At 39.6% G+C, this 17,585-nt stretch overlaps 1 protein-coding gene across 9 annotated transcripts in view; it reads left to right on the top strand.

The window, feature by feature from the left end:
* sema6a (sema domain, transmembrane domain (TM), and cytoplasmic domain, (semaphorin) 6A) overlaps nucleotides 1-17,585 on the top strand; it is a 102,087-nt gene that overhangs the window by 63,868 nt on the left and 20,634 nt on the right. For all 9 annotated transcript variants that reach the window (XM_078396303.1, XM_078396304.1, XM_078396309.1 and 6 more), the window contains exons 7-16: nucleotides 1,696-1,789; nucleotides 4,357-4,476; nucleotides 5,002-5,090; nucleotides 8,640-8,857; nucleotides 9,592-9,723; nucleotides 12,755-12,910; nucleotides 14,734-14,907; nucleotides 15,892-16,032; nucleotides 16,518-16,595; nucleotides 17,503-17,561. In XM_078396303.1, the coding sequence (XP_078252429.1) occupies nucleotides 1,696-1,789; nucleotides 4,357-4,476; nucleotides 5,002-5,090; nucleotides 8,640-8,857; nucleotides 9,592-9,723; nucleotides 12,755-12,910; nucleotides 14,734-14,907; nucleotides 15,892-16,032; nucleotides 16,518-16,595; nucleotides 17,503-17,561 (1,261 nt within the window). The remainder of the gene's footprint in view (nucleotides 1-1,695; nucleotides 1,790-4,356; nucleotides 4,477-5,001; nucleotides 5,091-8,639; nucleotides 8,858-9,591; nucleotides 9,724-12,754; nucleotides 12,911-14,733; nucleotides 14,908-15,891; nucleotides 16,033-16,517; nucleotides 16,596-17,502; nucleotides 17,562-17,585) is intronic.

Raw genomic sequence — 17,585 nt, forward strand, 5'->3', positions numbered from 1 at the left:
CCTTCTCCATCATGGTCTGGTTTGGCTCAGCCACCAAGCACGACATCCGGAGGCTGCAACGGATCGTTCGCACAGCTGAGAAGGTTGTTGGCTGCAACCTTCCTCCCCATTGACGAACTGTACACTGCAAGGACCAGGAAGCGAGCGGGCAAGGTCATCTCTGACCCCTCTCACCCTGGCCACAAACTCGTTGAAGCACTTCCCTCTGGAAGGCGACTCCGGACTGTCAAAGCAGCCACAGCCAGACATAAAAATGGCTTTTTTCTACGATTGGCAGTTCTACTGAATAACCAAAGTCTGTAATTTCTTTTTTGCTCTGGTTTATTTTCACCCACATGTTTAGACCGTAATGTTCTATCCTTATTGTTTTGATGTGTTTATGCTTTATTCTTAATTGTTAACTGTATGTTTTGTGTTGTCATTTGTGAGCGGAGCACCAAGGCACATTCCTTGTATATGCACATACTTGGCCAATAAACTTATTCATTCATTCATTCATTCATTTATTCACTTAATCTCAAATTAACTCCCTTCCATATTTAAATACCTCTCAATAAAATCTGAGGAAGGGTATCGACCCGAAACATTGCCTATTGCTTTTCTCCAGAGATGCTGTCTGACTCATGGAGTTACTCCCACTTTTTGTGTCCATCTTCAAAATAAAAAATGATTTGGATTTTGTGCGGTACTTCAAGATTCAAGAGATTCAAGATAGCTTTATTTGTCATCCAAATTGGACGAAATTCAGTCCAACAACAAAAGCATTAAAATAGGCAAATTACACAACCCCCAAAAACACACAAAAAAAGAAACATCCATCAAAGAAACATCCATCACAGTGAGTCTCCTCCAGTCCTCTCCTCACTGTGATGGAAGGCCACAATGTCTTCAAGTTATTACATAGGTAATGACATATTCCTAACATTAAATATAGCAAACAATGTATTGCATAGTCAGCAAACAACAGGAGAAATAACTCATGGATATGTTTTTGTGCAGTGTGTGGAAGTTTGCTCAGAACACTGGAGAAAATAATGCTATTCTTCTGAAAATATTGGTTTTGCTTCAGCGGCGGATGGCTCTTTTCCTTCTTATCTGATCTAAAAGCTCACACTTCCATTGAACAATCTTCTGTCAATAATGGACTGAATTATCAGCTTCCATTACATAAAAAAACAGAATCATGAAAATGCTGATGTTGTAAATCTGAAATAACAAAAGCCCAGAAACTGCTGGAAATACACGGCAGGTCAAGTAGCATCTGTGGAATGGGTGTGAAGGGTCATGGGGAGAAGGCAGGAAAATGGGATTAGAAGGCAGAGATCAGCCGAATGCCCAAATTGTACTCCTATAATTTGTGAACTTGTGAAAAGGGATTACTATTTCTGGTCAAGTGATTCTAATAATGCTCCCTAACCGCTGAGTGTTTCCTGCATCCCCTGTTTATATTTCAAACAACCTTCTATGGCTGAGCTATGAGCCCCACCACTGAGGCAGGTATAATACAAATTAAAAAATTGTTTCATTTTAGCTGTTAAACCAAGAACAGCAGCATATTTTGAAGCTGGGATGGAAGAAATGGAAGTAGACGATCATCTTGTTGAGTAAAATGCGTTATGCATGGCTCACTGAGGTTTTGAACAATATCACCACTTGTTCTGGAATTTGATTATGATTTCTCCTTGCTTGTTTCAGTTGGAGACCCTGGAGGTCCTTGGAGATGACAATATCAGTGGAATGGCAAGGTGCCCTTATGACCCAAAACATACCAACGTTGCAATATTTGCTGGTAAGAAATTTCCTAGACTTTGTGATAGGTAATTCAACATTCAGTCAAAATGCATTCTTTTGAACTCCCCATCCTCGCTCTCCCTTCAGAAATGATTGGGTTAACATATGATGAGCGCTTGAAGGCACTGGGCCAGTACTCAAAGAATGATGGGGGGGCTCAATGAAACGTACTGAATAGTGAAAGGCCTGGATAGAGCGGATGTGGAAAAGATGTTCCCACTAGTGGGAGAGTTTAGCCTCAGAATCAAAGGACACACTTATGAAAAAGAGATGAGAAGGAATTTCTTTAGTCAGAGGGTGGTGAATCTGTGGAATTCATTGCCACAAACGGCTGTGGAGACCAAGTCAATGGATATTTTTAAGGCGGAGATTGACAGATTCTTCATTAGCAAGGGTGACAGGGGTTATGGGGCCAAGGCCGGGGAATGGGGTTGAAAGGGAAAGATAGATCAGCCATGAATGAATGGCAGATTAGACGATGGGCCAAATGGCCTAATTGTTCCATAAAATTATGGACTTATGAAATACAGATCTCACACAAAGAGTATTCTCAATCTGAAGCCGTGAGGGTTCAAAAGGAGAGCAGTAAATTTAGTCAACCTATCAATAACTGAGTGGTTCCAATGGGAACTTTCACAGTAGCAGCAGTTAATACATTACCAGTAAACATTCCTAATCTAGTGCTTGTTCATTCTCTTACCAAACCCCCCATCCCCCACTAAAATTCAGATTATCCTAAAGCTTGTTCTTTATTCCCTATCCCACGCAAAGTCTCACATGCTGCCATGGATTTACTGTGACCTCCTGTCCCCAGATCCTTAGATTCACATTTCTCACCCTCATTGGGGTATCTTGAACTACATTCAAGCCACTTTCAGGGCAAATTCCTCAGGGTTTATTCAGTGCCCAGCAAAAACATGGCCACGCACAGCATATCATGTCAGTCAATGATAGACTGAAAAAAAATCCGCATGAAAGCTGGCACTTCCCAGCGAAGCTCCTGAATTCCCTTTTAGGTGATCCTCACTGTCAATCCAACTGTTGGTCTCTTCAAGTAATCCAATGGTTACGTCCCAAATTCCTGAAATTTTCAACCAATTGCACTGAGAAATTTACCCTGTGAATATTCATGAGTTTTGACCTGGCGAGAAATGCTGCAAAAAGAGCTTCAAATAAACTGTATTTGTATTGAACTGTGTTTTCCAGCATGTTTACGTATTTTAATTTTATTTTTACAAATATTTTACTTTTATTTAATAATAGGTTTAACTTGTAATGGTTTTGGGTACTTTGAATGTAATCACCAGAGATATTCATTGACATGTCCCAGCACTTTGTCTCCTTAACACTCACATTCTGTGCTTCTTGCTTCATTAATGGGCAGAACTTTCAATGGTCTGGGCTTGATTCTCAAAAATAACCTCCTTAAATTCTTTATCCTCTACACTTTAAAATCTTCACAAGTCCTGTCTTTTCAGCTAAACATTTGGCGATTCTTCCTAGAGAATCTTTTCTGAATCAAAGCCCACTTTCCATATACCCATCTGTAAAGTGCCTGTACAAATTATTTATATTCACAGTGCTTCATAAAGACAAGTTGTTTACTGATGTTTCTACCACAGTGAGTGCTTGCAGTAATTCTATGTGAAAAGAAATGTTTCTGTTAAGTTAGCCATTAAAACTCAGAAATTACTCAAAAGCAATTCCTAGCCACAGAAATACAAATCTAGAACAGGATTCAGGAATGCTTTTTAATCCAGCAGGAGATGTACAACGGAAAGCTGAAATAACACTAAATGTTAGACACAAAATGCTGGACTAACTCAGCGGGACAGGCAGCATCTCTGGAGAGAAGGAATGCGTGACGTTTCGGGTCGAGACCCTTCTTCAGAAGAAGTCTGTGTCTTTCTTTGATTTAAACCAACATCTACAGTTCCTTCGTGCACATAACACTAAATGTTTTTGCTTATCGTGGAGAGAATAAATGTGGCAGAGCTAGGTATGTTAATTTCAGCCCAACATTTTTAGGGGGAAAGGAAGATTTGATTTTTGGGGGGAGTTTCAGCTGGAAAATCCATATATTCTTTCACTTTGTGTAGTCAAGGGTACAGATGAAAAGAACATAGGGCATTCAGGCAGACATATGGGTCTCTGCAGGAAGTCAGCGGGATAATTTATTGTTCTGATCCAGAGCTGGCTCGAATCCATGATTTGACTATGAAAGTTTATAGTGATAAATTTCATTTTTAAATTATTTTTCTTGCTCTTGGAAAGGGTTTTGAAGTTAATTGAATCAGAGTGAAATTTGATCAGGTCTCATAAAATATTTAGTTTGGGGAAGAAAAGAGTGTTGACAAACCCTTGAATGATGCTAGTGCACTTGTGAATGTAAAAAGTTAGGCTGCTTATCGGAGTAACGTGGTATCCAAGAAAACATCCAAAATATCCTGAACTGAAATTATATTATTACAAGATTCTGATGGAATTTCAAACTTTTTACTGCATATTTCCCATCAAAGCTGCATTGTCTAATGTAGCATGTGTTTTTGTGTTCTATTTTTCCAGAAGGTAAGCTTTATTCAGCAACTGTAACAGACTTCCTTGCAATCGATGCTGTTATATATCGGAGCCTTGGAGAAAGTTCAACACTAAGGACAGTAAAACATGACTCAAAATGGTTGAAAGGTGAGTAAACAAAAATGTTATTTGAATACTTTACTGTCAAGCATCCAAAATAGCCTTTATCTCTAACTTCTAAAGATCTTGCGGTTTTTATTTTACTTGAAAAATGGTGATTGGTATCGTATGTGGTTTAATTTGAGTCAAGTCCAAGTGGTGTCACACAATACTCATAAGGCACACCTCAGGACATCATGGGATATAGGAAATACTCCACCGGCTCCTTGTTGAATGTTTTTTATATTGTCACGTTACAGCTTTGATATTTAAAATCCATTCTCCAGCATAAACGTGCCTGCAGAGAGTGGTAATGAAATGATTCATTCTGTATCATCTGACATTAACTGTCTCACTGGGTGCTTTTGGGAATGCTACATCTCACCGTTGAGAACTAACTCCAGTAGTTTTCCCGAGGAAACCGTCTCACACTGGGCATGAACATTAAATGAAGTTGCTTGTTTTGTTCCACTTGTACACTAGAACTCAGTGTTTGAACTGCAAGTAAACATGTGCTTCCTTCTTTTGTTACAGAACCTTACTTTGTCCAGGCTGTGGATTACAATGATTTTATCTATTTCTTCTTTCGAGAAATAGCAGTAGAATACAACACCATGGGAAAGGTAGTGATCAGAATTTTCCTGAATATTATTGGGGCTATCAGCAGTAAAAGTCATAAATTATTAATATTCTTACCCGGTGTAAGATTCTCTTGGTATTGTATGTGTTTCTGGGTTTTTTTCAACTTTCATAGAAGTATTTGCTATAACCTTTCTCTCAGTAGCTGGTTAATCCAACACGATTAATGCATGGATTATGAAGATTCATTCGAAAAAGATTATTTAATGCATCATGATCTGACATTCTAACACCCAAATCTGACTCCATTTGCATCTCCCTAATTTGTTGACTTGGCTGGAGATCAATAGTCAAGAGTGTATTATTGTCATATGTCCTGAAATGGAAAAATGAAATTCTGACTTGCAGCAGGACAACAGCTATGTTGTGGCAGTGCCCGGGGATTAGGCCACTCCCTGGGTCATCCCCCTCAGCACTGAGTGGACAGGGCTGGGGAGGGGTCTGGAGCTACGGGGATTGCCTGAAGGGGCTAAAGAAAACTCGTGCGGGAAACTGAAGAGAGTGAATGTTCTGATGCTACATTAAAATGACTGTTAATCCTTATCTGGCGTCTTGGCTGATTCCTGCAGCATCCAGACCCACTACATTGGTGACCCTCGACATTTCCTCGCAAGTCGCGATGACCCACTACAATGTAAACATATTACTCTGTAAAACCCATGATAAATTTTTAAAAATCAGTATAAAAACAGTCAAATAAGTAGACAAGATAGACACAAAATGCTGGAGTAACTCAGCAGGACTGGCAGCATCTCTGGAGAGAAGGAATGGGTGACATTTCGGGTCGAGACCCTTCTTCAGACTGAGAGTTGGGGAGAAAAGGAAATGAGAGAGAGAACAAATGAATGAAAGGTATGCAAAAATGTAACGATGTAAAAAAGTAACAAAAAAGATCATTGTTACTTTTTTGCATATCTTTCATTCATTTGTTCTATATATCTCTGCATCCCCGTCTATATCTCCCGTTTCCTTCACTGAGATTAAGGATATGGGTAATGTTTTTGTTGCTGGGTTTGTATGTTTGTTCAAGGTAATTCTACAGAATAGACAAGGTTCAAAGTGGGCTGGATCAAAATTGAAAGCAAAACATTCTGCATGAAATGAGTTTTCTACTTTTAAAAAGGAAAATTACCGGATCTCCAAAGGGATCTAAACATTTGTGTTAAAAAGACAGCCTTGGGAAGCTGTTGCAATGGCCTCTCGGGCCCGAGTAATAAAATAGTGAGAGAACTAAGAACACATTAATGTAATATCGGGATGGAACAATGATTCAATTTATAACTGTGAAATTTATTTTAACAGTAAAATAATATTTTACAAAGTTATATTACTTTGATTCTGTAATGTGTTTAATCCCAAAGTGGGGAAGCTGTTAACAACCTCCCAATCCAACGCTCCCGACCAAGTCTCTTTTTTTTCCCTGAAGGCTGTGCTTCCAGAACAAGATTCTATAGATATCCGTAATAAACTAAACCTCAACTCAGCAACAACTTGCAGACAACGCTTGAACTGGAGGGATAAGCAAACTAATACACTGCTGGAGATTAGTTTACACCAGACAGACCGGACATTTAACCTTATCCTTAGAACACATTATCACACCAGGCTGTGCATAGGCCCATCAGTGGGAATGTCTCCATTTTCACCACTTTTGAAAATTAATTGAAGCTGAGGAATCCAAATGAGTTCCTGACTTTGGGAGATTCTGCATTATTTCCAGGTCTGGTCCTGATCTCCTTGTGGGGTTAGAGAAGAGCTTTGCAGACTTCTTGAAGTATTGTGATTTTTTTTACTGCAATATTCAGCAACCTATATGCCTTCCATTGGGGTGGAGTATATACAAATTGTAATGGTTATGGTAAGGGGCAGATTGGATGGGACACAGGTCTATTCCTGTCTGCTACTGTGTATGTGCTCATATCCCACACATTGGCAAGATCAAATGGTATTTAGTCACCGACAAACTAATTCTAGATTTAATTCTGACACTCGGAGAAGTTTCCTGTGCTTTTCCAACAAAGCAGAGGACCTGAACGCAGGATATGATGTAAAAGAGTGGATCATTTATTCCCTTGAATCTGTTCTGTCACTCAGTTAATTCAAGCCTAATCTGTGACCTAGTTCCATACATCCACTTTCATCCCATTATCCCTTAATAGATTTGTTTTATACAAGTCTGTTACTCATAGAATTAAAGTCAACAATTGACTGAGTGTCAGTTATCATTTGCAGGTGCAAGTTCCAAATATCCATCACCCTTTCGTAACCTCATGATCTTTCAAATTTCAGGGACATCAATGCTGACTTGGGCAATCCATTCTCAGACCTATCGAAATCAAGCCTTCATTCAAAACAATGTCGTATTTAGGGTGACTCAGTGACACAGCTGGTAGAGTTGCTGCCTCACAGCACCAGGGACCTGGGTTCGATCGTGACCTCAGGTGCTACCTGTGTGGAGTTTGCATGTTCTCCCTGTGACCACATAGGTTTTCTCTGGGTGTTCCATTTTCCTGCCTTATCCCAAAGACCTGTGGTTAATTGGCCCCTGTAAATCGCCCTCAGTGTGCAGGGAGGGGATGCGAAAGTGGGATAACCTAGATCAAGTGTGAATGGGTGATTGATGGTCGGCATGGACTTGATGGCCGAAGGGTCTGTTTCCATGTTGTATTCCTAAACTAAATTCAATATTTCAGAATGTCATTTACATTTACAAAAGCCAGATGTGCATTTAACATAGGTTTTTCTTTTATTTTCCCCCAATACAACATCCCCTAGTTTCCAATTAAAATGTTGTATAGTCCCTAAAATCTGTAATAATGAACGGTCCACGGCAATATTCCTGTGAGCTTTACAATTGCTTAGTCTGGAAGCTCAAAATAATCTGAATGATGGAAGAAAAATGTTGACCTCAGGTTAAATCCACTCTCAGTGTACAATGACATGTTATCATTCCTGTGGGAATGTATCTGAATTTTTCAATTTCCGATGAATCAGGATATACCACAATTTTTACACCACAGTATCTGGTGCAATGCAATATAAATGACAGGATTCTTAATTTCAAGGCAAAGGAGGCTTCCTGCCTGATATGACAGATGGATCCTGCTTATTGACTCATTTCTCTGTGTTATATTTGTGGTCACTCAGTTTCCCAAATGTGACGGGATAACCAAACTATTCCCTTGTCAAGCACACCAGTACTCAGGTGGGGGAAGGGGCCTCACATGAATAAGTGCATTAGCTTAAAAACACAGAAAAAAGTACCCAAACTCTCAGTCTACAAGCCCTTCAGATATTATTAACAGAAATTGTTAATTCAATTCCAAACGTCCTCAGGGACTGACCTTGCATAAAGTATTCTTTAACTAGGCATATCCAAGTACTTGCTGCTCCACTGGAGACCTGGTTCCATTTTGATAATTTTATTTTAACATGAACTTCAGCTTAAGACCAGGGGGCAATGTAGCGAAATTATAAAGTGATTACTTGAGAGCTGAAGGGAATGTCAAAAGACTTGCATGGATATTTTACAGGTTCTCTTCCCACGAGTGGCTCGGGTCTGCAAAAATGACATGGGAGGTTCTCAGAGAGTATTGGAGAAGCAATGGACATCCTTTGTGAAAGCTCGTCTCAACTGTTCTGTACCAGGGGATTCACATTTTTACTTCAACATCCTGCAGTCAGTGACTGATGTCGTACGTATTAATGGTCGCGATGTGATTCTAGCAACATTTTCTACACCGTATAACAGGTAAACATTTTAGGCAGCATTTGAGATGCTAACCTAAAGTTATTAAAATACTGTAGTATCTTCAAACCACATTGCTTGTTTATAATACCAGTGCAGATCAGCAAATTAAGTGTAGGTCAAATGTAATATTATTAAGGTCGCATAATTAAATTTCTAGAATGTATATAATTATTTGTATTTCGTTCCTTTTATGAAATTGTTACTTTAAAAAAATGGACAAACTTACATTTTCACTCTAAAAAATGGCTAATATTTCTGAATTTGCTGTTCCGAGCTGTTTGTTTTGCTGCTATAACTACAAATGATAAGGACAGAAGCTATATTTAAGCATGCCTAGAAGCTGTAATGTATGGTTATTGCTTTTGCTCCTAGATCTGACAGGGGTTTATCTTCCTTTACTTTTCTGTTGCTTAATTGGTCATCATTTGTTGAATAAAACAAAAATGAACTAAATGTCTAGGACAAGTAAAGCATCACAAAGTATAAATCTTATCACAATTCATCAATGCTGTCTAAAATGGGCTGCATTTGTGGAGAAGTTAAGGAAGAAAGCCAGGTGTGGGGACTGGGGTTAATGGGGTAGTGGAAAAACACCCAGACAATGTGTGAAAGCTCTTAATGGCGTAGCTTGTTAGTAGTAGAACAGGAAGCCAATTTTAAAAAATGTGTTAAGGATTAATTTGCTGCACGGCATTTGAGTGAACAGCGGCTTTCTGCTCACTGTCAAACTGCAGCATCCCTGGCTCAGCAGTCTGTGCGTATGATATGGAGGACATTGCCACTGTTTTTACTGGTCGATTCAAAGAGCAGAAGTCTTCTGATTCCACGTGGACCCCTGTCCCTGAAGACCGAGTTCCTAAGCCAAGGTACGCCACCTGTCTTTAAGATATTTTGTTTCAGAAAAAAATCTTTAAAAATTGGCCAGGAATGTCCAAACAGCATAAGAAGCCTTTTATTCTGTTAAAGTTTGGCTGACTGTGGCCAAATTTCTTCTTCAAAGTAAAATTTAACGATATTCCTGCACAATACAAGACATTTATGCCATTTACATTCTATTAGCTTGCTGTAAATGTACAACAATATTTTTCCCTTCATGTTGCCCCGCACAAAAGAAAAGTATGAGTTATGCAAGGAGATAACATTTCACTGAATCTTGAAACAATATGAATTCAAAATGACTCTAAAAAATGCTGTTATTTTCATTTGGCACTGCTGTCTTTTATATGAGATAAGCCAAACTGCAGGCTCAATGTCTACTTATGATACTGCTTCATACATTGTTAGTGCTGCTCTGAGCCAAAAGCTGCCTCATCCTATTTGTATTCTTGGTTGAAACGAGACTCTTGCTATGGAGCAGTATCCAGATAAGCTGTGCTTTAGTGATATTGTCGGGGATAAATATTACCGAGTGCACCTCTGAATTAATATGAGGAAAAAAAGTCTTCTATCAGTATCCATACCAACATTTTGAAGGTTTTAGGAGAATTTTGCTGTACAAAATGACATAACCAATATATCAGAAACACTGCAATGCATAAATGCACTCATATGGTAATTAGGTAGTAAAAATAAACTGTGAATGATATATGTGCAAATGCTCAGTGCATGTGTTCGAGATTCCTCTCACTGCTGTTTTGGCAGAGGTGTTAAGCTATTTAATTTAAAACAAGGTAATGCCTCCTGTTGAAGGGAAAGGATTGAAACAATTGCATTAAGTGGGCACACTTCCCATTGTGTTTGGCAAGCAATCACTCTCTTTGATTCCCAATCAGAGAAAAATCCTCTAATTTGATAATTAATAGTGGAATGGTAGACATGGATAAATATATGAAAAATAGCATAGTGCCCTGATGCTCAACATTTTACATGGAGGGCTAAATCGACAATCCAAATAATTTATTGTTTTATTTTAAGCATGCAACAAGATAGTATTATTTTTTTATACATGCATTTGCCAATAAAATTCATTAGCAACCTAGTGTCTGTTCAGATATCTCAAATTTCTGGTACACAAGAGAAATCCAATCAGTTATTTAAAATGCATGGACATAATGTGGTTTTATTTGACGGGATAATGTGCTTTTAATTTAATTTTTAGCCTTTTTTAGTACTGGAGGCCTGGTGGCAGGCTGATTCTACATTAAGATAACATTCCCTGATTGATTATATAACATTTACTGCTTTTACATGTTATATTCAACTTTGATAATTAAAACCATATAATTTTTATGCCAGCACTTTCCCCCACCCTATCCCCCCCTATCCCCACCTGATACAATAACTCATTTTACTCTGTTGGTCATTTAATTCTAACTAGAACATCAAATCATGCTCCATTCAATTCTGAACTTCCAGAATTTCTGTTTCTGTGATATGCTGTGCACTTCATCTTTTACCCACTAACAAAGATCACTATCCACTCCCAACATAACATAAAAGCATTGATACAGTGAATGGCTGGAGGTAATCTCCTAACTCCCACCCATGTCACTCCAGAAATGGTTTGAGAAGTTGCCTGCTACCTAACACTATCATACACTGGATAGACACAAAATGCTGGAATAACTCAGAGCATCTCTGGAGAAAATGGAGAGGTGATGTTTTGGGTCGGGACCCTTCTTCTTTGCTCTTTGCTATGAAAAAAATGCTAGACCACGTCTTGATACCAAATGGATTCATAGCAATTAATCTATTGCTCTTCATTTGGGTCATTATTTTGGTATGAGAAATGGACTACAGACATCACTTTATCACAGGATGTTAACAGATGCAAATCCAGACTGCTTAAAATGGATTGTCTGGCATTATGCAACAATTGTAAGCTGGTTGTTGGTAGGTTTAACTAGCTATAATATGTGCTGTGTGTACATGTTGTCAGGAATTTCATAAAAGAGTTGTTGTATATTAGGTAGACAGCTTAGTGTCGCTGAGTGAAACTTTGATACCCAGATGGAATTAAGCCAAGCTGATCTCCAATTTAGCGTGTCGAAACAAGGAACTGCAGATACTGGTTTACAGAAAAAGGACACAAAGTGTTGGAATGGGTCAGGCAGTATCTCTTGGGAACTTGGATAGGTCATATTTCAGGTCAGGACAAAAGTCTGAAGAAGGGTCCTGACCCTAAACGTCCCCTATCCATGTTCTCCAGAGATGCTGCCTGACCCGCAGAGTGGGCTGGAATTGTGTCACGTGAACTTTTTCTTACACCCTAATGACTTGTAGTTTGGAGGTCCTGTGATCGCTCGTAAGGAAATGCCCTACCTGAACATTTTTTAATAATTGCACAGCCACTAAGTCAAATTAAGTGAGCAGTTCATTGAGGTCCAATTGTTGTAGAAGAAAGCAATCTTCATATCCCATTGACAAATTAAATCATCCAAGGTAAGAAGGAGAATACTTTTACGGACAAGATGCACTATTTCCTTCACTAGATACAGTGGATGCGGAGAGGATATTTCCAGTGGTAGGAGAGTCTAGGACTAGAGGGCACACTCAGAATAAAAGGACACACCCTTAGAATGGAGATGAGGAGGAATTTCTTTAGCTAGAGGGTGGTAAATCTGTGGATTTCATTGCCACAGATGGCTGTGGAGGCCAAGTCATTGGGTATTTTTAAAGTGGAGATTGATAGGTTCTTGATTAGGAAAGTGTGTCAAAGGCTACGGGGAGAAGGCAGGAGAATGGGGTTGAGAGAGAAAAATAGATTGGCCAGGAGTGAATGGCGGAGTAGACTCAATGGGCCAAATCTAATTCTGCTCCTATGTCTTATGGTCTTCACCTCCACACCGTAGAATGCCTCTATAACCCTCAAATGTTTCTCAGTGCCAATTTTGTAAAATTGGGTCTGTTGGTTGATTTCTCCCTCTTTGACAATCATTTCTTTTGTCTCTTGCACAGGCCGGGTAATTGTGCAGGATCACTGTCCCTGGAAAGATACAGCACCTCCAATGGATTCCCAGATGACACCCTCAACTTCATTAAAACACACCCTCTACTGGACGAAGCAGTCCCCTCAATTTACAATAGGCCATGGTTTTTGAGGACAATGGTCAGGTTGGTGGTCCTCTTTATTTGGCCTTAGCTTAAACCAATGCCAATCTTTTCTTACTGGCCTGTAATGGCAACATTTACGAAGTAAAAATAAATTACTTTGATTATTTGAAGAGCAATCTTTAAGATATTAGATTGAACGTTGCACATTGGCGCAATAGTGGAGCTGCTGTCTTACAGCGCCAGAAACCCAGGTTGGACCTTGACTACGGTCTGTATGGAATGTGTACATTCTCCCTGTGACTGCGTGGGTTTTCTGCAGGTGCTCCAGTTCACTCCCACACTCTAAAGATGTAAAAGTTTGTAGGTTAATTGGCTTCAGTAAGTTGTAAAAAATTGTCCCTAGTGTGTGTAGGTTAGAGTACAGGATGATCGACGGTCAGTGCGGACTCAGTGGGCCATAGGGCCTGTTTCCACGCTGTATCTCTAAAGTCTAAAGTCTAAACTGTTATGGTACATGGAAAGAAATTAGTTCTATTGGTATGAGAAATTAAGAATATAGACCATGTTATAAAGTTTTAGAATTGGGTTTGCAGGAGAAAAGTTGCAAAATACAGCAAAAAAGCTGCAATTATACGTTCACTTGTTATTAATAAATCTGATCTTGATATTTTTTTAAACATTAAAGGATATTGAATAAAGGATCATCAAAGATGATTTTATTGAATGACTAAACAATTTTGGCAGGGCTGCCATCTAAATTGCCTACTTATGCAAAAAAGAATCTTACTTTGAGTGAGTTTTATCAATATTATTGTAACAATTGGACATTAAAGGCCAGGAACTCTTATGGTACATAGTAGTAAATTAAGAGAAATTAAGAACATAGACCAAGTTCATTATATGAAACAGAATGGTTCCCCATTGGGTTTTCTATTCATTCAATTTAATGGCTGTCAGCAAAGATATTTTCATAACTGTTTGCAGTATGTTAAGTAAGCAGATTTATTGATGATTATGGGGGTACCATACAATTATGAAAGAAAGCACATCTTTGAAACAAAGATGGAATTACATCAGACTGAAAATCAAGGATACAAAATGCTGAAACAGTCTCTGCAAGAAAAAAAGGGTTAGTGTGAAGGAGCACATTGGAGCCATTAAACTTGTCTTTCTTGTTTTACAATCTAATTGACATTCTGCACACTTTTGGCATTTCAAGTAATTACTTTCTAAGGAAGAATTTTTTGCTGTTCAGGCTTTGATACTAGTTTTAGTTGGCTGTGTGAGCTCCTGCTCATTGGTGGTAGTGCAGTTGCTGGGAAAATATTTATTTAGTGCGTGACTTTGTGAAGCGTCTGGTAGAAGGCAGCACAGCTGGTAAAAGTTTAAACAGTGAGTGCACTGTTATGCCCATATATAGAGAACGATCAGTTCTCTAAAATCATATTTCATGGGTTGAACAATGCAGCCCTTGGTACAGATATATTTAGAATTTAAGGTCTGTTGATCTGCCAGTGTAGGTGAACAAAGGGGAGCTTGTCTGCTTCTTGAAGCAGTCAGCATATTACAGCAAAATGGGAACCAACTCTGGTTAAAGAATCCACATGATAGGTCACAACCAAGCAAAAGCTCTCTGTTATATTGTGAAGGAACTCATTACATTTTGATTTCATCACACTTGGAGATTGTTGCTCCTTTTTACCAGTGCATTCTGGGTTTGACATTATCTATTGGCTTTTTTTAAAAAATGGAGTGATTATTTTGTTTCAGATGATTTTGCAGTATACTTTAAAATATATATATATTCCTCTTAATATTTAGCATTCAATGTGGTTCTATAATACAGCCAAATTTTAATTAAAACCGTTCATTGTTTTGAACAGATACCGATTGACTAAAATAGCAGTGGACACTGCAGCAGGCCCGGGGCTGAATTACACCGTGGTGTTTCTTGGGTCAGAGAAAGGAATCATCTTAAAATTCCTGGCCAAAGCAAATATGGGCTCCATCAATGATAGCATCTTCCTGGAGGAGATTAATATCTACAATGTAGAAAAGTAAGTGCACCATCAGTTCACCGTTGTGATTTAAGCGAATTTACTCATTGGTCGATGTCAAATATAGGTGCACCACCTATTTTCTGGCAACTGGTGGTCCAGCACCTCCTTTAATGCGGATAAAATTAAGAGAGTGCTGTTGAAATCCTCCCCAGAAGTCCCCCTGAAAATGTGGTGCCTAGGCCGGGTCAGGCAGCCGATCACGACCTCCATGGGCGATCGGCAGGTTGAATTTGCTCCCTGCGGCTGTGGCTCTGGAACTTTGGCCAGGCTGGAGCCAGCGGATCCTTTCCCATAGCCGACTTCTGCGGACGATAGACAATAGACAATAGGTGCAGGAGGAGGCCATTCGGCCCTTCGAGCCAGCACCATCATTCAATGTGATCATAGCTGATCATTCTCAATCAGTATCCCATTCCTGTCTTCTCCCCATACCCCCTGACTCCGCTATCCTTAAGAGCTCTATCTAGCTCTCTCTTGAATGCATTCAGAGAATTGGCATCCACTGCCTTCTGAGGCAGAGAATTCCACTGATTCACAACTCTCTGTCTGAAAAAGTTTTTCCTCATCTCAGTTCTAAATGGCCTACCCCTTATTCTTAAACTGTGGTCCGTTGTTCTGGACTCCCCCAACATTGGGAACATGTTTCCTGCTTCTAACGTGTCCAACCCCTTAATAATCTTATACGTTTCGATAAGATCTCCTCTCATCCTTCTAAACGATCGGGGAGTTGACGCCTGCAAGTTTCAGCCATGAAAATACTGAATGATGGGTTAGGCTTGTGGTCTACCCCTACTCCCATTTTCTTGTGTTTCACTGTAATTTCCCATGACATCGATCACATAATGATTCCCACCTTGCACAAACAACAAAAATATGAATGATTCATTTATTGGTCCAGGGAATATATTCCGACAGAAAGACAAAACGTCCCTGTGTATCGAACGTGATTCTCATAATGTCAATTTGGCCGTTCGGTGTTAGGTGCAGTGTTGATGGTGTGGAAGATAGAAGAATCGTGGGAATGCTGCTTGATAAGCCCAGCAATACTCTGTTTGTGGCCTTCTCCACTTGTGTCGTGAGGATGCCTCTTGCTCGATGTGAGCGGCACAGCAAGTGTAAAAAGTGAGTAGTTCATAGTTCATACATTCATAAGTTATAGGAGTACAATTAGGCCATTCGGCCCAAATACTCTGCCATTCAATCATGGCTGATATATCTTTCCCTCTCAAACCAATTCTGCTGCCTTCTCCCCATAACACCTGACACCTGTACTGATCAAGAATCTGTCAATCTCCGCCTTAAACATATCCATTGACGGCCTCCACAACCATCTGTGGTAGTGAATTCCACAAATATGCCCCCCTCTGACTAAATAAATTCCTCCTCACCTCCTTTCTAAACATATGTCCTTTTAATCTGAGGCTGTGGCCTATGGCCCTAGACTCTCCCACTAGTGGAAACATCCTCTCCACACCCACTCTATCCAGGCCTTTCACTATCCGAGTAAAGGGTTTCTAGCATGTGCGTATGCAATTTTTTTTGGGAGGGGTTCACATGGATAGTGCCTTGGATATGCATCCAGAAGTCTTTTTTTGTCTTCTCTCCAGGGCTTGTGTTGCCTCTCGGGACCCCTACTGTGGTTGGCTGAAGGAGGGATCATGCGTGCAGCTGTCACCGACAACTAAGTAAGTGATGCCTTGTAAATAAAGGAGAGGTGAACAGAGGTGAAATCTGTGACTGGAGAAGTGAAGCCAGCAGCATTGATGGAACAAGGGCTGAGCCCTATTGGCAACTGCTTCCTTTTGAAATCAATGCAGTGAAGTTGTTTGTTGCCTGTTCCCCTGAGCCCTTTTGGAGGATTGAATGTCATCTGCTAATAGCGGACAAATTGGCTGCTTGTCTTCTTTTATTCTAAATGAACAGTCACTTTTGGTGGTCTTGGTGGTTAGAACTCAGACTGAAAAATTAATGAGTTTACTTAAGTGAAAGTAGAAGTTTGCTTATGAAATAAGCATGGATTATGAAACATGGCTTATGAAACATGGAATAAAATATACTGATATTGTGTGGGCACGTAGCTCTCCCTTTCTCCCAACCATATCCCTTCCCCCAGTATATTTTTCCTCCTGTGTCTTTAGACTTTAATCTACCCGCAGAAGTGTAGATGAGATATGTACTGCTGATTTGTTGCACCACTGCTCCCCTCCAAGGGGGCCGGAAAGCAATTTGCTACCTGATTTTCATGTCCATAGAAGTGAAAAATAGGAAATAGAAAGGTATTAAGGTTCAATCGTAAGTAAGGATCTGTACTTTTCCCCCCTACTGTATCCCTACTATATCCCTGTCTGCTCCTCATCATATTCCTAACCCCAATCCTCCAGTTCTCTAATCTGAAAACGAGGAGAATTGTGCCTCGGCTTCTTTCTCAACTAGGATTAACTAACAGGTATTGATCAGGTGTTGTCCCAGGACAATCTGTGGGTGATATTGTCAATCCTATCTGAACTATCTACTGATTTTGAAATATCAGATGTTTGGTTATCATTTTATTCTAATAGTCATTGGATGGTATTCTCTCTTTCTCTTACATAGATCATCATTTGAACAGGATATCGAGCACGGGAACACCAATGGTCTGGGAGACTGCCAAAGTAATCAAGCCTGCTTTTATTCAT

The sequence above is a fragment of the Rhinoraja longicauda genome, chromosome 3 (genome assembly GCF_053455715.1).
Source record: "Rhinoraja longicauda isolate Sanriku21f chromosome 3, sRhiLon1.1, whole genome shotgun sequence".
NCBI classification, from domain to species: Eukaryota; Metazoa; Chordata; class Chondrichthyes; order Rajiformes; family Arhynchobatidae; genus Rhinoraja; species Rhinoraja longicauda.